The sequence below is a fragment of the Dreissena polymorpha genome, chromosome 11 (genome assembly GCF_020536995.1).
Source record: "Dreissena polymorpha isolate Duluth1 chromosome 11, UMN_Dpol_1.0, whole genome shotgun sequence".
In the NCBI taxonomy this organism is placed as follows: Eukaryota; Metazoa; Mollusca; class Bivalvia; order Myida; family Dreissenidae; genus Dreissena; species Dreissena polymorpha.
This window is the reverse complement of record NC_068365.1, coordinates 86,308,363-86,329,042: the sequence shown is the minus strand read 5'-3', so window position 1 is coordinate 86,329,042 and position 20,680 is coordinate 86,308,363. Positions and strand designations below refer to the sequence as shown.

The following is a 20,680-nucleotide window of genomic DNA, read 5'->3' as shown; positions in this document are numbered from 1 at the left end:
CAACAACCACACCGACAACAACTACAACTACTTCTACCACAACAACTACTCCAGAAACTACAACCACAACAACAACAACAACAGCGACAACTACTACTCCGACAACAGTACCTACCACTACAACCACACCCACAACAACGACCACGCCAACTACTACAACGCCAGGTTCTACCACGACAGCGAGTTCAGAAACCACGTCCTTCACGTGGCTCTACATTCTGCTGCCGTGTGTCGGAGGCCTCATCATCCTTGCTTTAGTGGCGTTTTGCCTCCGCTCGTTTCTGAAAGCGCGCGCCAAGCGAATAGCCCGACTGAAGAGCCTGCTGAAAACAGGTAAATGGTGATAAGTTCTAAAATGTGCTTATTTTGAAACCTTTTTTGTTAGCTTGATTGCTTCAAAAGCTGAAGGCTTACTGAAACGCTCTCGAGTCAGTTTCCTGGGTAGAACCAATACTTGGTGTCCTTCTGATGGATATAAAGAACGATCCCACATTTGGGATCGAGACCGTGACCTTCCGGTCGCTAGGCGGACACCGTATCCACTAATCCACGGTGACCCAGGATTGTGAGAGCGCTGTGCGGCAAATGCACCACCCACCCTGCGCAGATGTATTAAACGTGTCGATCTCTTGATTTACATTCACCAGCCTTAATGCTACCTTAGAATCACGAATACTTAATTTAAGCTGAGAACTATGCTTTTATATTAAGTTTTCATATCATGGTAAGCAATATTGCACAGAAACATACAAATAATCTTTTGAAAAGGATACACAAATGAATGCACACTTTTGTGAACATTTTCTAATAAATACTGAAGAACGCAGTGTGACTAGTTTACCTTTGTCGAGAAATAATTTGTTTATCAAAGAAACTCGACATTCATTAAAACAGTAAAATGGTAGCTACTTCGACTGAATATCGTATATATTTGAAACAAATACTGATATAATGAATATGATTAAATGCTATCCAAAAAATTTCGTAAAATTAAGAAATTACAGGTTTGCATAGACATGGTGTTCCCGTACTTATATATTAACGTTCCTTCAAGCGTCAAATCCGTATCTCTAAACGCGCTGTTTTTTATTTCCACTAACATCTAAAAACGGTTTAGTAAGGTCGATCAATCTTTATTCTTCTCAACGTCTTTAAACTATGCACGCGTTATTTTCCATTTTTATAAGCATAGTCAAAGAAGAAATCTTCAAACTATCTTTGAAACACATATTTCTTCATATGCCAAAGTTAATTGTGCGACAATGATTGCATACAGCAAAACGTTCGAAAACAAATTCTAGAATATCAAAAATCAAGTGTATAGGCGGCAACCAATGAGTATGATCGGTTGGTGTAAGTCGAAAAAACGGGGCTTAATTAATCTGCTTTAAGTGTCGTCTCATATTAGCCGGTGCAGTTCGCATAGGCTTATTTGGGACAAAACTTACCGTATACAGTGGATTTTCTTTTTGAAGAAACCTTTTTTAAACAAAACAATTCACAAAAGCGGAAAGTATCGTCCCTGATTAACGGTAGCCTGTACGGTCTACACAAGCTAATCTGGAAAGACACTTTACGCTCAAGGATTAAGCCACGTTTTCCCAGAGCGCGGCTCATGTGTGTTTAACAACGGTATCCGCTCATGGTTGCAGGGAACCATCCTTTAGGCGAGGTCTCCCAGCGTCTTAACGTTCCTGACAGCATGGAGAAAGGATATGGTGACGTCGACAACTGGAAGAAACGGTTGAACGGTATGTATAAACAGTCATAAATTATAGTATTATTCGATTGATTTTATTCAAACTGATTTTGAAAATTATGGCAAGCGGTGCGACGCATAATCCCAAGAAACAAGGTTTCTCATGAGAACCTAGGTTCTCAGAATGAGAACCTAGGTTTCTCATGAGAAACTAGGTTTTCAAATGAGAACCTAGGTTTTCAAATGAGAACCTAGGTTCTCATGAAAACCTAGGTTCTCATTTGAAAACTTGGGTTCTTGAAGCCATGTGCAATCTTCAAGCGAGAACCTAGGTTCTCATTCTGAGAACCTAGGTTCTCATTCTGAGAACCTAGGTTCTCATGAGAAACCTAGTTTCGTGGGATTATGCGTCGAACCGCAAGAAACTAGGTTTCTAATGAGAACCTAGGTTCTCATTCTGAGAACTTAGGTTCTCATGAGAACCTGGGTTTTCAAATGAGAACCTAGGTTTTTCAAACGAGAACCTAGATTCTCATGAAAACCTAGGTTCTCATGAAAACCTAGGTTCTCATTTGAAAACTTGGGTCCTTGAAGCCATGTGCAATCTTCAAGCGAGAACCTAGGTTCTCATGAGAACCTAGGTTTTCAAATGAGAACCTAGGTTATCATGAAAACCTAGGTTTGCAAATGAGAACTTGGGTTCTTGAAGCAATGTGCAATCTTCAAGCGAGAACCTAGGTTCTCATTCTGTGAACATAGGTTCTCATGAGAAACCTAGTTTCTTGGGATTATGCGTCGAACCGCTTGCCATAGAAAATGGCTTCATATATCTACTGGGGATATGTATTCAATACATAATGAATAATTAAGATAATACATGTAATGAGCATTTTGAGTAAATTTTTCCCTAATTTTCATGAAAGTTATCGTGGAAATGAACACACGACAGTGGAAGTTGACGCTTAAAAACGTTTAGAGCAATTGCATAACGTGAAGGAACTATTGTAACTTAGTTGTTAAGTCGTCCATACACTTTTTAATGGCCACTAATGCACTACAGGTATATATGTATTTCTATTGATTTGAGATGGATTGATTAATTGAATCACGTTGCATTATTCAATTGTATTTAAGGCACGTTTATTCCCCTACGTTTTCATAAGAAAGTGTTCTTCTAATATCCATACAGGTTAATAAAAATGCATTATATAAAATACTGTAATTTTCAATTAATTTGCTTTTCAGTATATCATGGCAATTATATTGCAGATCAGACTGTATTTAATATGAGTAAGAAATGTGGAAGATGTAAAGCGATTAGAAACAAAACAGAACATTGAAAAACTATGTATATATCATTATATGCAACTACTGTCGCAACTCTTTTTTGCATGCAACACTTCCGTTTTCTTCAGACATCCACGAGTCAGAGACGTCACACAGACGAAAGAGCGTCGTTACCGAGAAAGATGTGCTAGGTGGGATTTCTCTGAATACTATATTCCGATATTGATAGACATACATTCCAACAATCAAAGTAAACATTGTTAAATGGGCCTTTTCACTTTTTGGTAAATTGACAAAATAAAAAATAAAAAAGTTGTCAGCTTCACAAATTTTCGTTGTAGTTACGATATGTGTGAGGAAACAGTAATACTGAACATTTACCATGCTCTAAAATATCCCTTTTATGCATCTGTTGACGATTTAACAACCTGAAAATTATAAAGTAATGCAATGCGAAACGATTGAATAGTTTGGAGAGTTATGTTCTTGTCGTTATATTTTGGGATACTTCGTGGATTGCTTATATATAGTAGTCTAAAATACATCACTCATTGTACGAGCACTGATAGCCGAGTGGTCTAAGCGATATACTTTTACTCAAGGGGTCAGTGGTTCGCGCCCAGTTGAGGGTTACTTTTTTCTCTTTGTCAAATTGATTTCTTGTTATTTTTACTGGAGCCTTTTAGATCCAATGTTTACACTTATCAATATAAAGCATTTACTGACAGACTTCAATACATGCCAAAATATGTGAAAATATATGAAAAGGCACCTTAAAAAGCATTGCAATACTTAAAATTTTGCGAGAGTTTTTCTTAGTATTTTTTTCCACCACTGTTATATACAATATTTGTAAAAAAATGACAAAAATAAGACGTTTTTTTATGTAAGCTTATTTCCGTTTATAATGAAGTGGGGAAACTAATTCCGATGTTCTTGGGTTGCGTATCTGATTCATATTTTCGTAGACACATTTATTTTTTCATTGAAGTGATTTTATATATATATGTGTATATATATATACCAATTATGTTTAAGAAACTTGACCACGTGTACACTTGTGCATAAAGTGTCGTCCATGATTAGCCAGTGCAGTCCGCACAGGCTAATCAGGGACGACCCTTTCCGCTAAACCTATGAGCCACACTCTGAGGAAAATGGTCTGAAAGCATGTGCGTAAAGTGTCAGCCCAGATTAGCCTGTCTTCTCCGCACAGGCTTATAAGTGACCAAATTTTCCGCTTTAATGGAAGTTTCGTTTAAAAGAAGTCCGTTCTAAACGAAACTTCGGTGTAGTCACAAAGTGTCGCCCCTGGTTAGCCTGTGTGGATTGTATAGGCTAATCTGAGACGACATCTTACGCACATGTATTAAGCCCCTTTTTCTCAGAGCGCGGCTTATATGCTGTTGTTCTGTTATTCAGTGGACGACACGAAAAGCAGCACGGGCTCCACGACGACGCTCATTCGAGGAACGCCGTCCATATTCGGAAAGAGCGGCGTGGCGCGGACGCTGAAGCACCTGAAGGCCATCAATGTCAAGGACATAGAGAACAAAGGCTCCAGGCGCCCCAAACCGGCTCCGCCAACCCCGAGCTACGCCCGACCAACCACGTCTATGAACAAGAAGTTGGAAAAAGAAAGGTCTTCGCTTGATCTTCAAATGAAACGTACCGCGACAAACTTGGGTCCAAAGCCAGACCGACCCGTCCTAATTCCAAAGCCTACACTGCCAGCCGCTAATCCGGAATCGTCTACACTGCCGGACAAGAATCCGCTTCAGACTATGCCTACACTTCAAAGGTCAAGGTCGATGGAACGCACTAAGCCGGACATGACGAAACCAAAATCCGTTACGAATTTAACGAGGTCTAAATCTAATATCAGAAGCAAAGGAGAAAAGATATTGCCAACTGCGGTAGCGAATTATTTTGAAAGGTCGACTATAAATATTGGATCGAAGAAAGTTAACAACAGTGTCAATAAGTCTGATAGCGTAAGACAAAAGTTGGATAGCGGAAAGGAAATTGGTGAAAAAAGCTCATACAACGTGACGGAAAATGGCGGACATGTATTGACTTCCGAAATACCAAAGCGCGAACAAATGATGGATATTATAATGCAAAATGGAATCCCGGGGATGGATGCGCTTAGTAAGAACGGTAATCCGCCACTAACAAAGCATAACGGCGGACATCGTTCATCGGAAGGTAAACTGCAAAATGGAGAACCGAAATTTATTCGATCGCTCACATATGTTGCACCAACAACGGAGCAATCGACTAACGGGGAAAAGACGTTGGAACGGCCGAAATCATCGAACACGTCATCGTCTTTTTTTAACAGATCAAAGTCAGTCCCGAGTCCGAATGTCGGAAGGTCGAATACGACCATAGGTTCTAGCCCAAGTATGAGGGAAAGCAGCGAAAGACCGGTGCTCGGTAGCGCAAAACCATACCGGAAGACGGTTCTAAACAGAGTCGGCAGCGCGGTAGATAATGCGGAGCTGCCATCAACGAGACGAGCCCGTAAGGATATACCTAGGAGGGCGCTTCGGGCGGACACAGTGATCCTGTCTTCGGATAACATCGGTAAAGGTAGGTAACTGTCGTCATATAACATCGGTAAAAGTACGTAACTGTCGTCGGATGACATTGGTAAAAGTACGTAACTGTCATCGGATGACATCGGTAAAGGTAGGTAACTGCCGTCGGATGACATCGGTAAAAGTACGTAACTGTCGTCGGATGACATCGGTAAAAGTACGTAACTGTCGTAGGATGACATCGGTAAAGGTAGGTAACTGTCGTCGGATGACATCGGTAAAAGTACGTAACTGTCGTCGAATGACATCGGTAAAGGTAGGTAACTGTCGTCGGATAACATCGGTAAAAGTAGGAAATTGTCGTCGGATGACATCGGTAAAAGTAGGCAACTGTCGTCGGATGACATCGGTAAAGGTAGGTAACTGTCGTCGGATGACATCGGTAAAAGTACGTAACTATCGTCGGATGGCATCGGTAAAAGTACGTAACTGTCGCCGGATGACATCGGTAAAGGTAGGTTACTGTCGTCGGATAACATCGGTAAAGGTAGGTAACTGTCGTCGGATGAAATCGGTAAAGGTATGTAACTGTCGTCGGATAACATCGGTAAAAGTAGGTAACTGTCGGCGGATGACATCGGTAAAGGTAAGTAACTGTCGTTGGATGACATCGGTAAAAGTAGGTAACTGTCGTCGGATGACATCGGTAAAGGTAGGTAACTGTCGTCGGATAACATCGGTAAAAGTACGTAACTGTCGTCGGATGACATCGGTAAAGGTATGTAACTGTCGTCGGATAACATCGGTAAAACTAGGTAACTGTCGTCGGATGACATCGGTAAAGGTAGGTAACTGTCGTCGGATGACATCGGTAAAGTCAGGTAACTGTCGTTGGATGACATCGGTAAAAGTAGGCAACTGTCGTCGGATGACATCGGTAAAAGTAGGTAACTGTCGTCGGATAACATCGGTAAAAGTAGGTAACTATCGTCGGAAAACATCGGTAAAGGTAGGTAACTGTATTCGGATGACATCGGTAAAAGTAGGTAACTGTCGTCGGATGACATCGGTAAAGGTAGGTAACTGTATTCGGATGACATCGGTAAAAGTAGGTTACTGTCGTCGGATGACATCGGTAAAGGTAGGTAACTGTCGTAGGATGACATCGGTAAAGGTCGGTAACTGGCGTCGGGTGACATCGGTAAAGGTAGGTAACTGTCGTCGGATGACATCGGTAAAGGCAGGTGAAAAACTGAGTGTTTATAACAATTGGTCAACCGCGTATATACATTTTTATGACAATTGTATGATCCAGTCTTTATAAAAATGTATTTTTTATACAATCTGAATTAGGTACGAGGATTGCCCGGAAAGTTCATGCAGAGAAGGTGCTACAAATCTAAAAACGAACTTATGTAGAAGAAATCTATGATACGTGTACTTTCAACTACATTATTTGCAACAATACAAGTTTGTCTTAAAGGGGCCTTTTTACGTTTGGGTAAATTGACAAAAATGAAATAAGTTGTTTAAGATTCGCAAATTTTCGTTTTAGTTATGATATTTGTGAGAAAACAGTTATACTGAACATTTACCATGCTCTTAAATAACCATTTTATGCATCTTTTGACGATTTAAAAACCCGAAAAATATAAAGCGTTGCAAAGCGAAACGAACTAATAATTTGGAGAATTTTGTTGTTGTCGTTATATTTTGAGAAACTACGATGATTGCTTATATAAAGTATAAACTATGTTTGTTATTGTATCTGGATGGACACAGTTCGGACCTCAAAGACCTCGTGAAGAGGCCTGTAGGACCTGTAAATAAACTCTGATACACACACATCTGAATGGATGGTCGAGTGGTCTAAGTTGTAGTCTTTTTACTCCAGGACTCTAGGGGTCAGTGGTTCGAGTCTTGCTGAGGGTTACCTTTTTGTTCTTTTGTTAATTGTATTCTTGATTTTTTACTGGAGCTTTTTATATGCAATGTTTACATTTATCAATATGAAGCATTTAATGACAAACTTCAAAACATGCCAAAATCTGTGAAAAGGCCCCTTTAACCCCTGTCTTTAAGAGACATGCAAATGAAACTACAAGTATAACAGTAGGTTGCCATGTATCACCACTTCGAATTTTGAAAACTAATCATTCGAAAACAGTGCAATTGCATAAGTGAAGAAGAGAAAAGTTTAAAATTGACACGACGCGAAAAGGCGATTTTATTATACAAATTAGACGCTCCAGTTATTAAATGAACACTGAATCTACCCCTGTTTAAAACTTCTCTTTGTTGTAGTACTGGTAAACCCAGGAAAGTGTGAGTTGGTCAACTGACCGCCGTGATATGACTGGAATACTTCTGAAAACGGCGAATGATTCAGCTCCACAAATGAGTGGTGCTCTGAGAAAACTGGGTATAATGCTTGTGCGTAAAGTGTCATCCCAAATAAGCCTCTGCAGTCCGCACAGGCTAAGCAGGGACGACACTTTCCGCTTTTATGACATTTTTCGTTTAAATGAAGTGTCTTCTTAGCAAAAATCCAATTTAGGCGGAAAGTGTCGTCCCTGATTAGCCTGTGCGGACTGCACAGGCTAATCTGGGACGACACTTTACGCAGATGCATTATGCCCAGTTTTCTCAGAACGCGAATCAAATAAACAAACACGTTTAGGGACATCCATCGTACAATAAAATGTACAAGAAATAAGTTGAATATTGTCGATCAAACAGTGCAGTCAATAGCCATACTTCATACAGCTGTAAGAGTTTTTGAAAATTGACAAAATTGAAAAAAAGATTAGCAAATGTTCGTTCTAGTTATGATATTTGCGAGGAAACAATTATACTGAACATTGCCATGCTCTAAAATATCCATTATATATGTGTGCATCTTTTGACGATTTAAAAGACTGAACATTATAAAGCGTTACAAACGCGAAACGATTGAATAATTTGGAGAGTTCTGTTGTTATCGCTATATTTTGTGACATTATGAGGATTGCTTATATGAAGTATAACCTACAGTGTCACCTATATGGACACGGATGGCGGGGTGGTTTTAGCGCTAGACTTTTACTTCAAGGGTCAGTGGTTCGAGTCCAGTTGAGGATTACTTGTTTTTCTTTCTTTAATTTATTCTTGTTTTTTTTTACTGGGACATTTTAGTTCCCAATGTTAACATTTATCAATTTAAAACATTTAATGACAATCTTCAATATATGCCAAAATATGTGAAAAAGGTCCCTTTAATGAACTAAAGATGTGTATTTTTTCTTCGTTCGTTTTCGTCGAATGAATTAACTCGAACCTGTTTTTAATGTTTTCAGTAACCCAGTGTTATTTTTTCAGAAAATGCATAAATATAGTACGCGGTGAGTCAATAAACAACAACGTGAACACACTTTCTGGACTGCCCTCATATATAATATTGAAACTAACAGCGGAACGTTGCGCGTGTTCTTTGGAAAACAAGAATATGTATTCTTATATAAAATATTAAATAAATCTTGCAAATGTGAGAAAGTGCTGGTAAATCGGCTTGTGAATGGAAACTAAGTACGCATTAAGTTAATAATCCGAATGGCATGTTGTGTTTAAATAGAAAATAATATTTGTAAATGGCATATCATTTTAGACAAGGGACCGCCGATGTATAACCTACCAGACGAATTCAGCATTGGGCCGTCAACGTTTGATCACGTGACGTCATATCAACAACCGCAATTCGCCTCCCAGTCCCCTATTCATGAAATAGCCACGCCCTCTCCCGAAGTACCGGACGTCCCCACAATGAACCACGTTGCTCCAATAACGAACGTTTTACCGGAAGAGTTCAGCGTGAATCATGCGAAGTTTTCGGCGGAGCGCCCCATTGTGAAAATTGGCACGCCAAAGCCACAGTCTCGAACCCCGAACCAATCTCAGCTGAAAGTGCCTGCAGCATCTAGAAAGTCTTGGAGATAGGCACTGTATCTAATGTAGCTAAAGACACTTCAGCGAACAGGTTTTATTGAAGTGATCAGGTCCGTTTTCTGGTTACGTAAATGTTCATATGAATCGTGCTAAGGAAAAACGGGGTTTAATGTTTGTGCGCAGTTTCGTCCCAGATAAGCCTGTGCAGTCCGACGCAAGTGCTAATCAGGGACGACACTATCCGCTTTTATAGAAGTTTTCGTTAAAAAGAAGTCTCTTCTTAACGAATATCCTGTTTATGCAGAGTGTTGTTCTTGATTAGCCTGCGCATGATAATCTTGGACGGCACTTTGATGCGGCGTCTCATCTGGGTCTACGCTGTTTGCTTAAAGGAATTTCTGTAAGAAATATTATAAATATATAAATAATATACTAGGCATCCCTAATTTTGGAAATAAATTGATCCAATTTAGAAGGATGGGAGAGTCCACTCGGTATAAATATGTTAATTGCAAATGCCTCAGGCGTACCGTATGTCTTAAGGTAATCGTATATTTTATGTATGCATTTTTGTTATCGCTCGTTCTATACATAACGAGCGTGTACCAATTGTTCGTGTTTCCGAATGTTTTGTTCATAAGAACTTTTTTTTTCCTATTAACTTAGTAATAACAAGAGATGTGTTTGTCAGAAACCCAATGCCCCCTATTGCGCCGCTTTGAAATAAAATTTCAATATATCATTTAGCAGCTTTATAAATTATCTCCCTTTTAAGCTTATTACTTCCCGAGGATTATATTTTTTTAAACTTTTGACCTTGACCTTTCACCACTCAAAATGTTCAGCTCAATGAGATACACATGCATGCCATATATCAAGTTGCTATCTTCAATATTGCAAAAGTTATGGCCAACGGACGGACAGACAGTTCAAATGCTATATGCCTCCCTACCGGGGGCAACAAAACCTGTTGTTCGCATTCACAGCGGAATTTGACCTGAATACCGATTTCAGGAATGAAGAAATATTCGATGCATAAACGTGCGTGTATATGAAACAGTAGCAATTAAATCCAACATAAAACGTGCATGTTTATCGTTTTATTATGCTAGTAAGTAAGTTCACGTCAAGTACACAGTTGGACAGGTAGAATATTTTTTAGCACCAGTAACTATATAAGAAACGGATAAGTTTGGTTACGATGGCATTATTTTTATGTATGGTTTAACTACATTTCACTAATTTTACCAGTACTTTGACCATAAGTCAGGAAAATAAATTTCCAGTCTGTTAAGGGGAAAAGTAAGGGGCATTTATTCAGAAATTTCATTGGTCACTTGAATGCATAATGTAAAAATAAAATTCTCTCCAAATTTATAGTAAACTTAAATCGTAAATACTTTGCCTCTGGAACCATAAATAAAGTAGGAGTTACGAAAAAAAGAAACATTTCAATCCCTTTATTAATTCAAAGTGCCTATGGACATATATTGCTCATGATCACTAAGTACAAACACCACCCACACACGTGACAGACCATCACCAAATATAAAATCAGTGTAAATACAATTTATTTTGTATTATAGCTGTTTGGTAAGCATTTTAAACATATTTACATAGCTTTACAACATTTTTCAATACCTATTAATTTCAATTAAATGATAACAATATTATTGCGCTGTTAAAGCAAAGCCATGAACATGCAAAAGATTTTGTGAAAAAGCCTTTAACGTTTTATATTAATATTAAGAATACTAAATTTGACTTTGACTTCACTTGTTTATACTCTTTATACTCTTGTATTTTACCTTGAAACTAGGAACTGTAAACACTTCTGTACACATCAGCAATCAGCACGTGCTGTAAGCATCTTAACAACTATAATGTCTGAATACTCATACCTGTCCATATGCCAATATAATGTATTCCTCTACAAATCTTAACTTACATCTGCATGATGCACACAAGCATACTCCTTATTGTTCTAAAACATAACTTAATTATTAAAGGCAACTTTTATTGCATGTAATTGAAAGTCCCTATGACATATAATATAATAATGTACATATATAGCTCATGATCACTACTTGCAAACACCACACACATGTCAGACCATCACCAAACATATAGTCAGTGAAATACAATTTTATTTTGTATTATAGCTGTTGGGTAAGCATAGCTCCCGATATTTTATGTTATAAACAACAGCTGTCACCATAGGATGACTTATGCCCCCTATAAACGCTTGATAGAAGTTATAAGCTTTATTTTGAAACCTAAACGCAGATTTCGAAACCTAAACACGGACCCTAAGTTCAAGGTCAAGGTCACAGGGGTCAAAATTTGTGTGCGTATGGAAAGGCCTTGTCCATATACACATGCATACCAAATATGAAGGTTATATCTCAAGGGACATAGAAGTAATGAGCATTTTTCGAAACCTAAACGCAGATTTCGAAACCTCAACGCGGACCCTAAGTTCAACGTCAAGGTCACAGGTTTGTGTGCGTATGGATAGGCCATGTCCATATACACATGCATACCAAATATGAAGGTTATATCTCAAGGGACATAGAAGTTATGAGCATTTTTCGAAACCTAAACACAGATTTCGAAACCTAAACGCGGACCCTTAGTTCAAAGTCAAGGTCACAGGGGTCAAAATTTGTGTGCATATGGAAAGGCCTTGTCCATATACACATGCATACCAAATATGAAGGTTACATGTCAAGGAACATAGAAGTTATGAGCATTTTTCGAAACCTACACGCAAAGTGTGACGGAAAGACGGACGGACAGTCCAATCACTATATGCCCTCCTACTGGGGGCATAAAATCTTAATTACAGCGCTCAACCCCTTATACAAAACAACAGCACACGCATACAGTTTTGAATAACGTGAAGAAAATTACATCATATGAGATAAGTTACAATCTTGCAGGTAAGATAGACATTCAAACACTGTCAATACAGTTTTGTCAATAATTAAGAGGGACCTTTTCACGTTTAGATAAATTGACAAATTTTAAAACAAAATGTTTTCGATTTGCAAATTTGTGTTGGAGTTATGTTTTTTCCAAGGAGACACTGGTTGTCAACAATTATAACGGAAACAAAGGTTACATTCAAAGTCAGACAAGCCACAATAGATAAGCCTCAAAAACACTTTAACACTGGAAAAAATGAAATAAATAAGAAATAAACATTCTAAAACAAGCATTATTAGTAAATGCAATATAATGATTTCACTTGACCAAGTAAATTCCTACAAATTTTGCAACAAAAACCCAAACATTATTAATATTTGTAGACATATTCTGAAAGTAAAATGACTTTATCACCATTAACATTCAATTCATCACTGCACATTGCCAACATAAATTATGTAAATACAAATGATATGTTAAGTATATCATAGTTTAATAATACATAAAACATTTATACAAGCTCTTTTTTACATAATAATATCCAAAACAATGCATGCAAGAGGTTTGAAGACAAATGTCTTTGTATTTAACTAACCATACTGAATCTTGTTAATTTTAAATACAATAATCAAATGCACAGTTTTCTTTGAACATGGTATAATGAAACTGAAAGATGTCTTTTAGTGGAATGACTAGCATACCATATCAAATATTAACTGCAGTGCTGAAAAACAGTGAACTAGCAAGTTACTTCCATCAAGTCATTTAAGTTGGCTATGTGAGCAACTCTTTTCTACAGCTGCTAACATCAATTGTCAAAGCTTCAAACACACTCAATTGAATGACAAATAAAATAAAGTAAAACAGCAACAGAGTGACACTTTTAAATAGTTTTTTGGTTAAACACAAACATTATGTCGTCCAGAAGAATAATCAATACTTCAAAATGTTGGAACTAAAATTAAACAATATACTTTTAGTGAACATATCCACAACTGTCATTCAATCATGATCACAATGTTTAGAAAGAAAATCTGCAATATTTACTGAGCATGAAATGAAACAGTACATAATGAACATCAACTATACAAAGTCAAGACAATTTAATGTATTCCTAATAAGATACTGCTAATCCAAGTGGACCATGATAGAACAAACACGCTCACCTGAGTCAAAGGTACAGAAATGGCTGAAGACTTGACCTGGTGAACTGTTTTTTTTTTTATCACTTTTGACCCATATTTCAACATGGCCTTGACATTGTAAAGATAATCATTCGACCAAGTTTCACCAATAAGTCTTAATGTGTTGTTTATAAAGGTTAAAAGATATATATATACTAATTAATCTGGTGACCTTGTTTTGGGGGAACATTACCCAGATTTGAACTCTACCAAGATATCATCAAGATAAACATTCGGACCAAGTTATATTGAGTTTGTGAACTGAATTTGGCCTCTTGATTGATAACTAGCTATAAGCTTACAGATAACAAAACAGGACGCTTAACATCAGGTTTTTTTTTCCACTTTTTGGGAAGATAGCCCATGGCTTTGGAATTGGGAATTTTATCGGCATTTTCATGAAATTGGGAAAATATATTCATTAGCCTTTTTTTCCACACGAAAAGTCCACTGATTAGGGAAATACTAAATTTGATTTAACTCTTTATAATCATTCAAATTAAAAGAAAAAAATCATATAATACTTTGTTAGATGTAATGGAATTAAAATTGAGATAAAATATACATAAGACTTCTTTCTAAAAAAAAAAAAAAAAAATTTTTTTTTTTTTGGCAATTGGGAATTTTTTGCGACATTTTGGGAAAAAAGTATACTTTTTGGGATTGGGAACATAGTCGAATTTCGGCTATAAAATCGGGCCAAAAAAAATCCTTAACATAGTCTGACCACAATAGCTTTCCATGAGCACGGCATGCTCAGGTAAGCACAGAGAAGAAAAAATAATGTTTTCAAGGACAACTATTTTATAGACTAACTTTACTCATATTGCCCTATAAGAACCATCATGTAAACACCGACAAGTAGAGCACAGATCTCTTTAATGGACTGCCCAAGCTTTGTGTCCTCTAGAAGCTCAGGTATTACAGACACAGTAGCGATGTAAATGAAGCCACCAGCGGTGAATGGCAAGATCCAGGCTGTGGCTTCGTTTCCGATACCCTCTGCAAACAGACTGCAGACGGTCCCCAGCATCGCCCCAATGGCTGTGCTAAACTGCAGCATCATTGCCTGAAATGATCATTTTATTATAAACTATGCGGTGTTTTATGGATAATCATATATATTTGTATTATCAAGCTAGAGTATGAAGAGATAACTAACATTAACAATATAAAATGAGTAATCTTACATAGTTACATATTTCATATGATTTCACTTTCAAGTACATGTACATCAATTAAAATGGACTTGTCGACAGATATTTGCTAAAAGAATCAATAATGGTTAACATATTACTGACAAAACTATACGAGAATTATTCATTTTTATTGCCTTCCCTAGATTTGAACCAAGGTAAATTTGGCATATATACGAATATATGCTTTCAATTTGTACCATTTGGAGCATGATGCTCTTGAAACTAATCGGTAATCCACTTTGCTGAATTTCTAAAATTAGCATTTTCTTCGTTTTTTTTCCAAAGAATACTATTAGAATAGCAAACAGTTTGGATCTAGATGAGACGCCATGTTCTGTGACGTCTCATCTGGATCCAAACTGTTTGCAAAGGCCTTCAAAATTCGGTTCCCGCACTGAAAGAGTTAATGCTAGGTAAGTAATACACACATTTCCCAATTAAAGCTTTAGACAACAATTGATAACAAGGGACAAAATTGTCACAAAACCAGGTTTTCGTTGTGAAAAAAAATCTGATTAAGGGAGACAACTCAAACTGAACTTTTGAAATGAACAAACAAAATTAACCCCCTTTGTAAGTTTGTTTCAAAATAAATCTATTTTAAGTTGTGGTGACCTTGACATTGGAGATATTGATGTGATTCTTTCGTGCGACACACCGTCCCATGATGGTGAACAAATGTGCCAAATAATTGTAAAATCTCACAATGAATGACATAGTTATGGCCCAGACAAGCTCATTTATTGCCAATTTTGACCTTTGAACTCAAAGTGTGACCTTGACCTTGGAGATATCGACGTAATTATTTCGCGCGACACACCGTCCAATGATGGTGAACAAATGTGCCAAATGATTTTAAAATCTGACAATGAACGACATAGTTATGGCCCGGACAAGCTTGTTCCGCCCGCCCGCCAGCCAGCCCGCCCGCATTCGCCAATCTAATAACCAGTTTTTTCCTTCGGAAAAACTGGTTAAATATTCCTTACAAAATAATATTTTAATTTTAAATATGCTTCTAATTTGAGAGTCAGTGTTCTTTTTTTTTGAATATACCTGAATGACATTTTCAAACTTATTTTGCCAATCCATCCGTTAACAGGATCCAGTAATCAACAGTCTTGGTATAATAAACTAACTAAAGATACTTTGTAAGAAACTATGATAACATAAACCATCATTGTACGTTAAAATTGTTACTAAAAAGTGCACTTCTTAAACCAAGTTCAAAGCAAGGACCGCATATACTGAACTACAGTCACTACTCTAACATGTGTATTGTGTAAGAAAGTGACTTAAAATAAATTTATGACAACTTCTATTTTCCATCACAAGCCTTCATTCTTTAAATATACAAAAAATAGAGTCAACAATATTTTTCTATCCTTGTCATTACTAAAGCATAGAAGAAAGCTGATTTGAACATAAAGTGCAAGAATACCGGTACTTGATCTTTCAACCAATGTTTAAATCCAACACATGCTCTTTTGGGTTAGCTTTTTCACTAGGAATGTGAATGTGGACAAACCTTTTTCTTTGTACAACCAGATTGTACCAGTATGGCGAAATCACCAATCTCATGAGGAATTTCATGCAGGAAGATAGTTATTGTTGTGATGATTCCCAAGCTCTGCCCCATCATGAATGAAGCACCAATTGCTAGCCCATCCGTAAAGTTGTGAGCAAAATCTGCAGCCAGGTTGAGGTAGCCAGCCACCTTAATATCTTCCACAACTGAAAACAAGAAATGTCATATTTAGAAAACAAGACTAACCCCATATTTTTTTTTTACGTGAAAGAAATGAAATAACAAAAAATAACTATTAAAAACATTTTGATATTTTTAAAACTGAAATCTTAAAATAAGATTTTCCAACCAAAATGTACACATTAATTTTAAGAGTACCTGCAGGGCTTTTTTACCTGATTTTCTGAAGCGGCCCTGGCCGGCTCACTTTGTGAAAAAATGAGTTGCAAACTTGTTAATTATTTGTAAAAATGAGTCGCAAACTTCTGAAAATTGTGAAAGAACGAGATGCAAATTGTAAACATTTTGAAACTGATTTGATAAGAATTAGTATAGTAAAAGCATGTTAAATATTCGCATATATTTAAATGATATAAAAATGGCTATCAATAATGCATTCAAATTATATTTTCTTTGTCTGGGCACTTTTTCTTTCAACAAAAAAACACTTACATTTAGATCAACTATATTTTGACTGGTTAACTCCAGCAATTTTTTTTGTCCAATTGGGAAAAGTACCCGTACCGGTCCAATTGGGAAAATTTGAGTCGTAAAAGCCTTAAAATTGGGAAAAATCGAGTCGTGAAACCCTCAAATTGGGAAATTGGTGTATTTGATTTTATGCTCCCAAATACTTTAAAACTAATAACTAAGTGTTTTCAAGCTGTCAATATTATATTTACCTAGGTTCAAGCCATAGAGCTGCATAGGGAAACTAACAAAATGTTGCATTTTCCAAAAAGATTTTTTTTTTTTTTACCTTAAAATTGGGAATTTTTTTGACAGCAATTGGGAAATTTGTAGTTTTTTCGTAATTGGGAAAGTGCCGTTTACCGGTACTTTATAATGAAGGAAAAAAATCGCTGCACTCTATCTCAAACCATGCAAAGCCAAACCACTGTCAATATCTTGTCTCTCTTACATGTATGTAAAATATTTAAACAAATTGTAATTTTGAAATGTGAAATGGCCATTTTTTACAGTTTTGAGCTAAAAAAAGACCGCTCTTCACAATTAAAGAAGGCTGTTTTTCTCAAGTAATGTGGCAGTGTTAAATTTGTGAAATGTCCATGTTGAAATTGTGAAATGGCTGTCTACAGCCATTCTCTCACAAGAGATGTGTTTGTCATAATCACAATGCCCCCTTTTGTGCAACTTTGAAGCCATATATTTGACATTTGACCTTGAAGGATGACATTGACCGTTCACCACTCGAAATGTCCAGCTCCATGAGCTACACATGCATGCCAAATATTAAGTTGCTACCTTTAATATTGCAAAAGTTATGACCAATGTTAAAGTTCTCAGACTGACGGACAGATAAAAAAACTATATGCCACCCTTTAGGGCATAAACAGGAAGAAAAGCCCTGGCCTGGCCTGCATAAAGATCTTTAACACTGACAATTACAAATGAATATTATGTAATCAATCCTCAAATATCCCCTGTACATTCAATTTTCTGAAAAAAAACAAGAGCTGTCTCCATAAGATGACATATGCCCCCGATAAACGCTTTGATAGAAATTATGAGCACTTTTCGAAACATAAACACATTTTGCGAAACCTAATTGTGGACCCTAAGTTCAAGGTCAAGAGGGACAGAATTTGTGTGCGTATGGAAAGACCTTGTCCATATACACATGCATATCAAATATGAATGTTACATCTGAAGGGACATAGAAGTTATGATAATTTTTTTCGAAACCTAAACGCAAAGTGTGATAGACAAACAGACAGACGGAAAGTGCGATCACTATATGCCCTTCTTCGGGGGCATAAAAAAAAACAAACTATTAAAACAAAACATACACAGTAATAGCTTTGTCTATAGATTTAAAATCAATCTAAAATTATTTGATGGAAACAAAATAAATCTAGCATTTTTCTAGCACTTTACCTTCTACATGTTTAGTCTCATCTGTCTTTTTGTCAGTTTCAGTTTTTTTGTCAGAGGATTCCGTGTCATCATCAGACTTTTTCTTGTCATCTTTGCTTTGCTTCTCATCCTTCTTGTCTGCAACTGCTGGTGGTGCATGAGAATGTGAGTGCGAGTGTCCACCTTTCACAATCCTTACAAACTTCTCCACGATAAGGAAAGTGATGATCCCAGCGAGGACCCAAAGACCTACCGACATGTCATGAGAATGGCCCCCTTCGCCATGCGAATGTCCGTGATCATGTGAATGGCCGTGGTCTTCACCACCATGTGAATGTGGGGCCACAGCATGAGGAATCAAATGTAGAAAAGCATCTCCCAGCAATCCACCAGACGCAAAGCTGAGCAGAATCTTCAGAAGAGGTTGATGTTGGTCAGTATTGTCAAGTGGAATGAACAGTAGAATAAATACAGGCGATACACTGATTATTGCTGTGGCAGACAAAGCCTCTATCCAGAGTTTCATACCAGTATTCTTTACTTTTGGTTCGGACTTCTTCAGAGGCTCCTGTTTTGGTTCGGACTTTTTCACAGGCTCCTGTTTTTCTTTACCGTGCGAATGTACATGGCCTTGATCCTTCTTCCCATGCGAGTGGCCATGATTACCACCACCATGGGAATGTGCGTGACCATGATCATTGCCACCATGGGAATGTGCGTGACCATGATCATTGCCACCATGGGAATGTGCGTGACCATGATCATTGCCACCATGGGAATGTGCGTGACCATGATCATTGCTACCATGGGAATGTGCGTGACCATGATCTCCATGCTTGTGAGCATGCCCGTGTCCTCCGTGTCCATGACTGTGTGCGTGGCCGTGGTTCACATCCGCAGCCGGTGGCTCTTCGTTTGCCTGCTGTGAATATTTAAACGACGCCGGTTCATCGTGCGCGTGTCCATGATGTTGTCCGTTCGTGAAATTAATTGCAACATACGTGAGAACGCCGATTGAAAGCAAGCAAAAGTGTAAATTACGTCTCTTGTTTTGCATTTTCGTAGACGTGTACATCTGTGTCACAAAAAGCTCAGCGATGCACATCTGTCAACCCTGATTTATTTAAGACGAGACGGTCAACTACAGACGATCAATTACAAACGGTTTCGAGAGTCAAAGTTGGTCTGGTGATGATGGCATAAGTTAACTGTACAGCCGTGTCAAACTACAATATTACAATGCACGCTGGTGATGATCATTATTAGAACGTACGCAGATGTAAATTGTGTAAATATAGACGATATTGTTATTGTTGTTGTTGTAATTTATATTAAAGGGGCCTTTTCACGTTTGGGTAAATTGATAGGCCCTAAATGGAAAAAAGTTGTTTCAGATTCGCAAGTTTTCGTTTTAGTTATAATGTTTGTGATGAAACAGTAATACTGAACATTTATCATGCTCTAAAATAGCCTTTATATGCATCTTTTGACGATTTAAAAACCTGAAAATTATAAAGCGTTGCAACGCGAAACCACGGACTCTAGATTACACGGATATGAAACGGGACCGTTACTCTAAATATCTTGTTGTGTCTAAGTCACGTGACCGTGTCGTATCTGTCGATCTTTTATCGAAGCGCCGATGTTATACATTTGATGTACCCACTCACGTATTTTGTTAAATTATAGTTTCATTTCTAGGCCGATTTTGACAAATTATATATCATTAGAAAGCTTACGTAATGTAGTTTTCAGATATATAAATATATATTAAGTTTTTATTCTGATTTTGGCAGCGCGGCGAGTTATAATAATCATGGCAACGGAAATTCAATGGCCGGTATCTAAACAAAAGCATAATCGCCAAGACCGTAGCATCAGTTCAGTGCGTTAGGAACGCGCGCTACATTTTCCCGCCTTCATTCCTTAATTACTTTCGTTTTTAAACAATTTTTTTTCTATCGTATACAGAATTCTATTCTCCTAAGCAAGATGTAATTTTTAAAACTGAACTCCAAATATAAACGCTACAAATTGGTATTAAGTACGAACATGTCAACCGTAAATCTAGATTCTAAAACTCCAAAACGGTATGATATTTGCAAAAGTTAAAGTTATAACTCGCCGGGCTGTCGAAATCAGAAGAAAAACTTAATATATATTGATATATCTGTTTACTACGTAACGTAAGCTTTCTAATGATATATAATTTGTCAAAATCGGCCGAGAAATGAAACTATAATTTAACAAAAGACGTGAGTGGGTACATCAAAATGTATAACCTCGGCGCTTCG

The 20,680-nt window shown here is 37.3% G+C and overlaps 2 protein-coding genes across 2 annotated transcripts; one reads left to right on the top strand and one right to left on the bottom strand.

Moving 5' to 3' along the window:
* Window positions 1-1,695: 1,695 nt before the first annotated feature.
* LOC127851873 (uncharacterized) lies at window positions 1,696-9,904 on the top strand. Its single transcript, XM_052385818.1, has 4 exons — window positions 1,696-1,751; window positions 3,115-3,177; window positions 4,409-5,581; window positions 9,173-9,904. Exons 1-4 carry the CDS (start codon window positions 1,703-1,705, stop codon window positions 9,499-9,501), a joined length of 1,614 nt encoding a protein of 537 aa, XP_052241778.1. The 5' UTR covers window positions 1,696-1,702; the 3' UTR covers window positions 9,502-9,904.
* Window positions 9,905-10,895: 991 nt separating this feature from the next.
* LOC127850495 (zinc transporter Slc39a7-like) lies at window positions 10,896-19,495 on the bottom strand. The gene is made up of 3 exons (XM_052383582.1): window positions 18,408-19,495; window positions 16,290-16,495; window positions 10,896-14,631 (listed from the first exon to the last, which is right to left on the bottom strand). Exons 1-3 carry the CDS (start codon window positions 19,489-19,491, stop codon window positions 14,380-14,382), a joined length of 1,542 nt encoding a protein of 513 aa, XP_052239542.1. The 5' UTR covers window positions 19,492-19,495; the 3' UTR covers window positions 10,896-14,379.
* Between the last annotated feature and the right edge of the window lie 1,185 nt (window positions 19,496-20,680).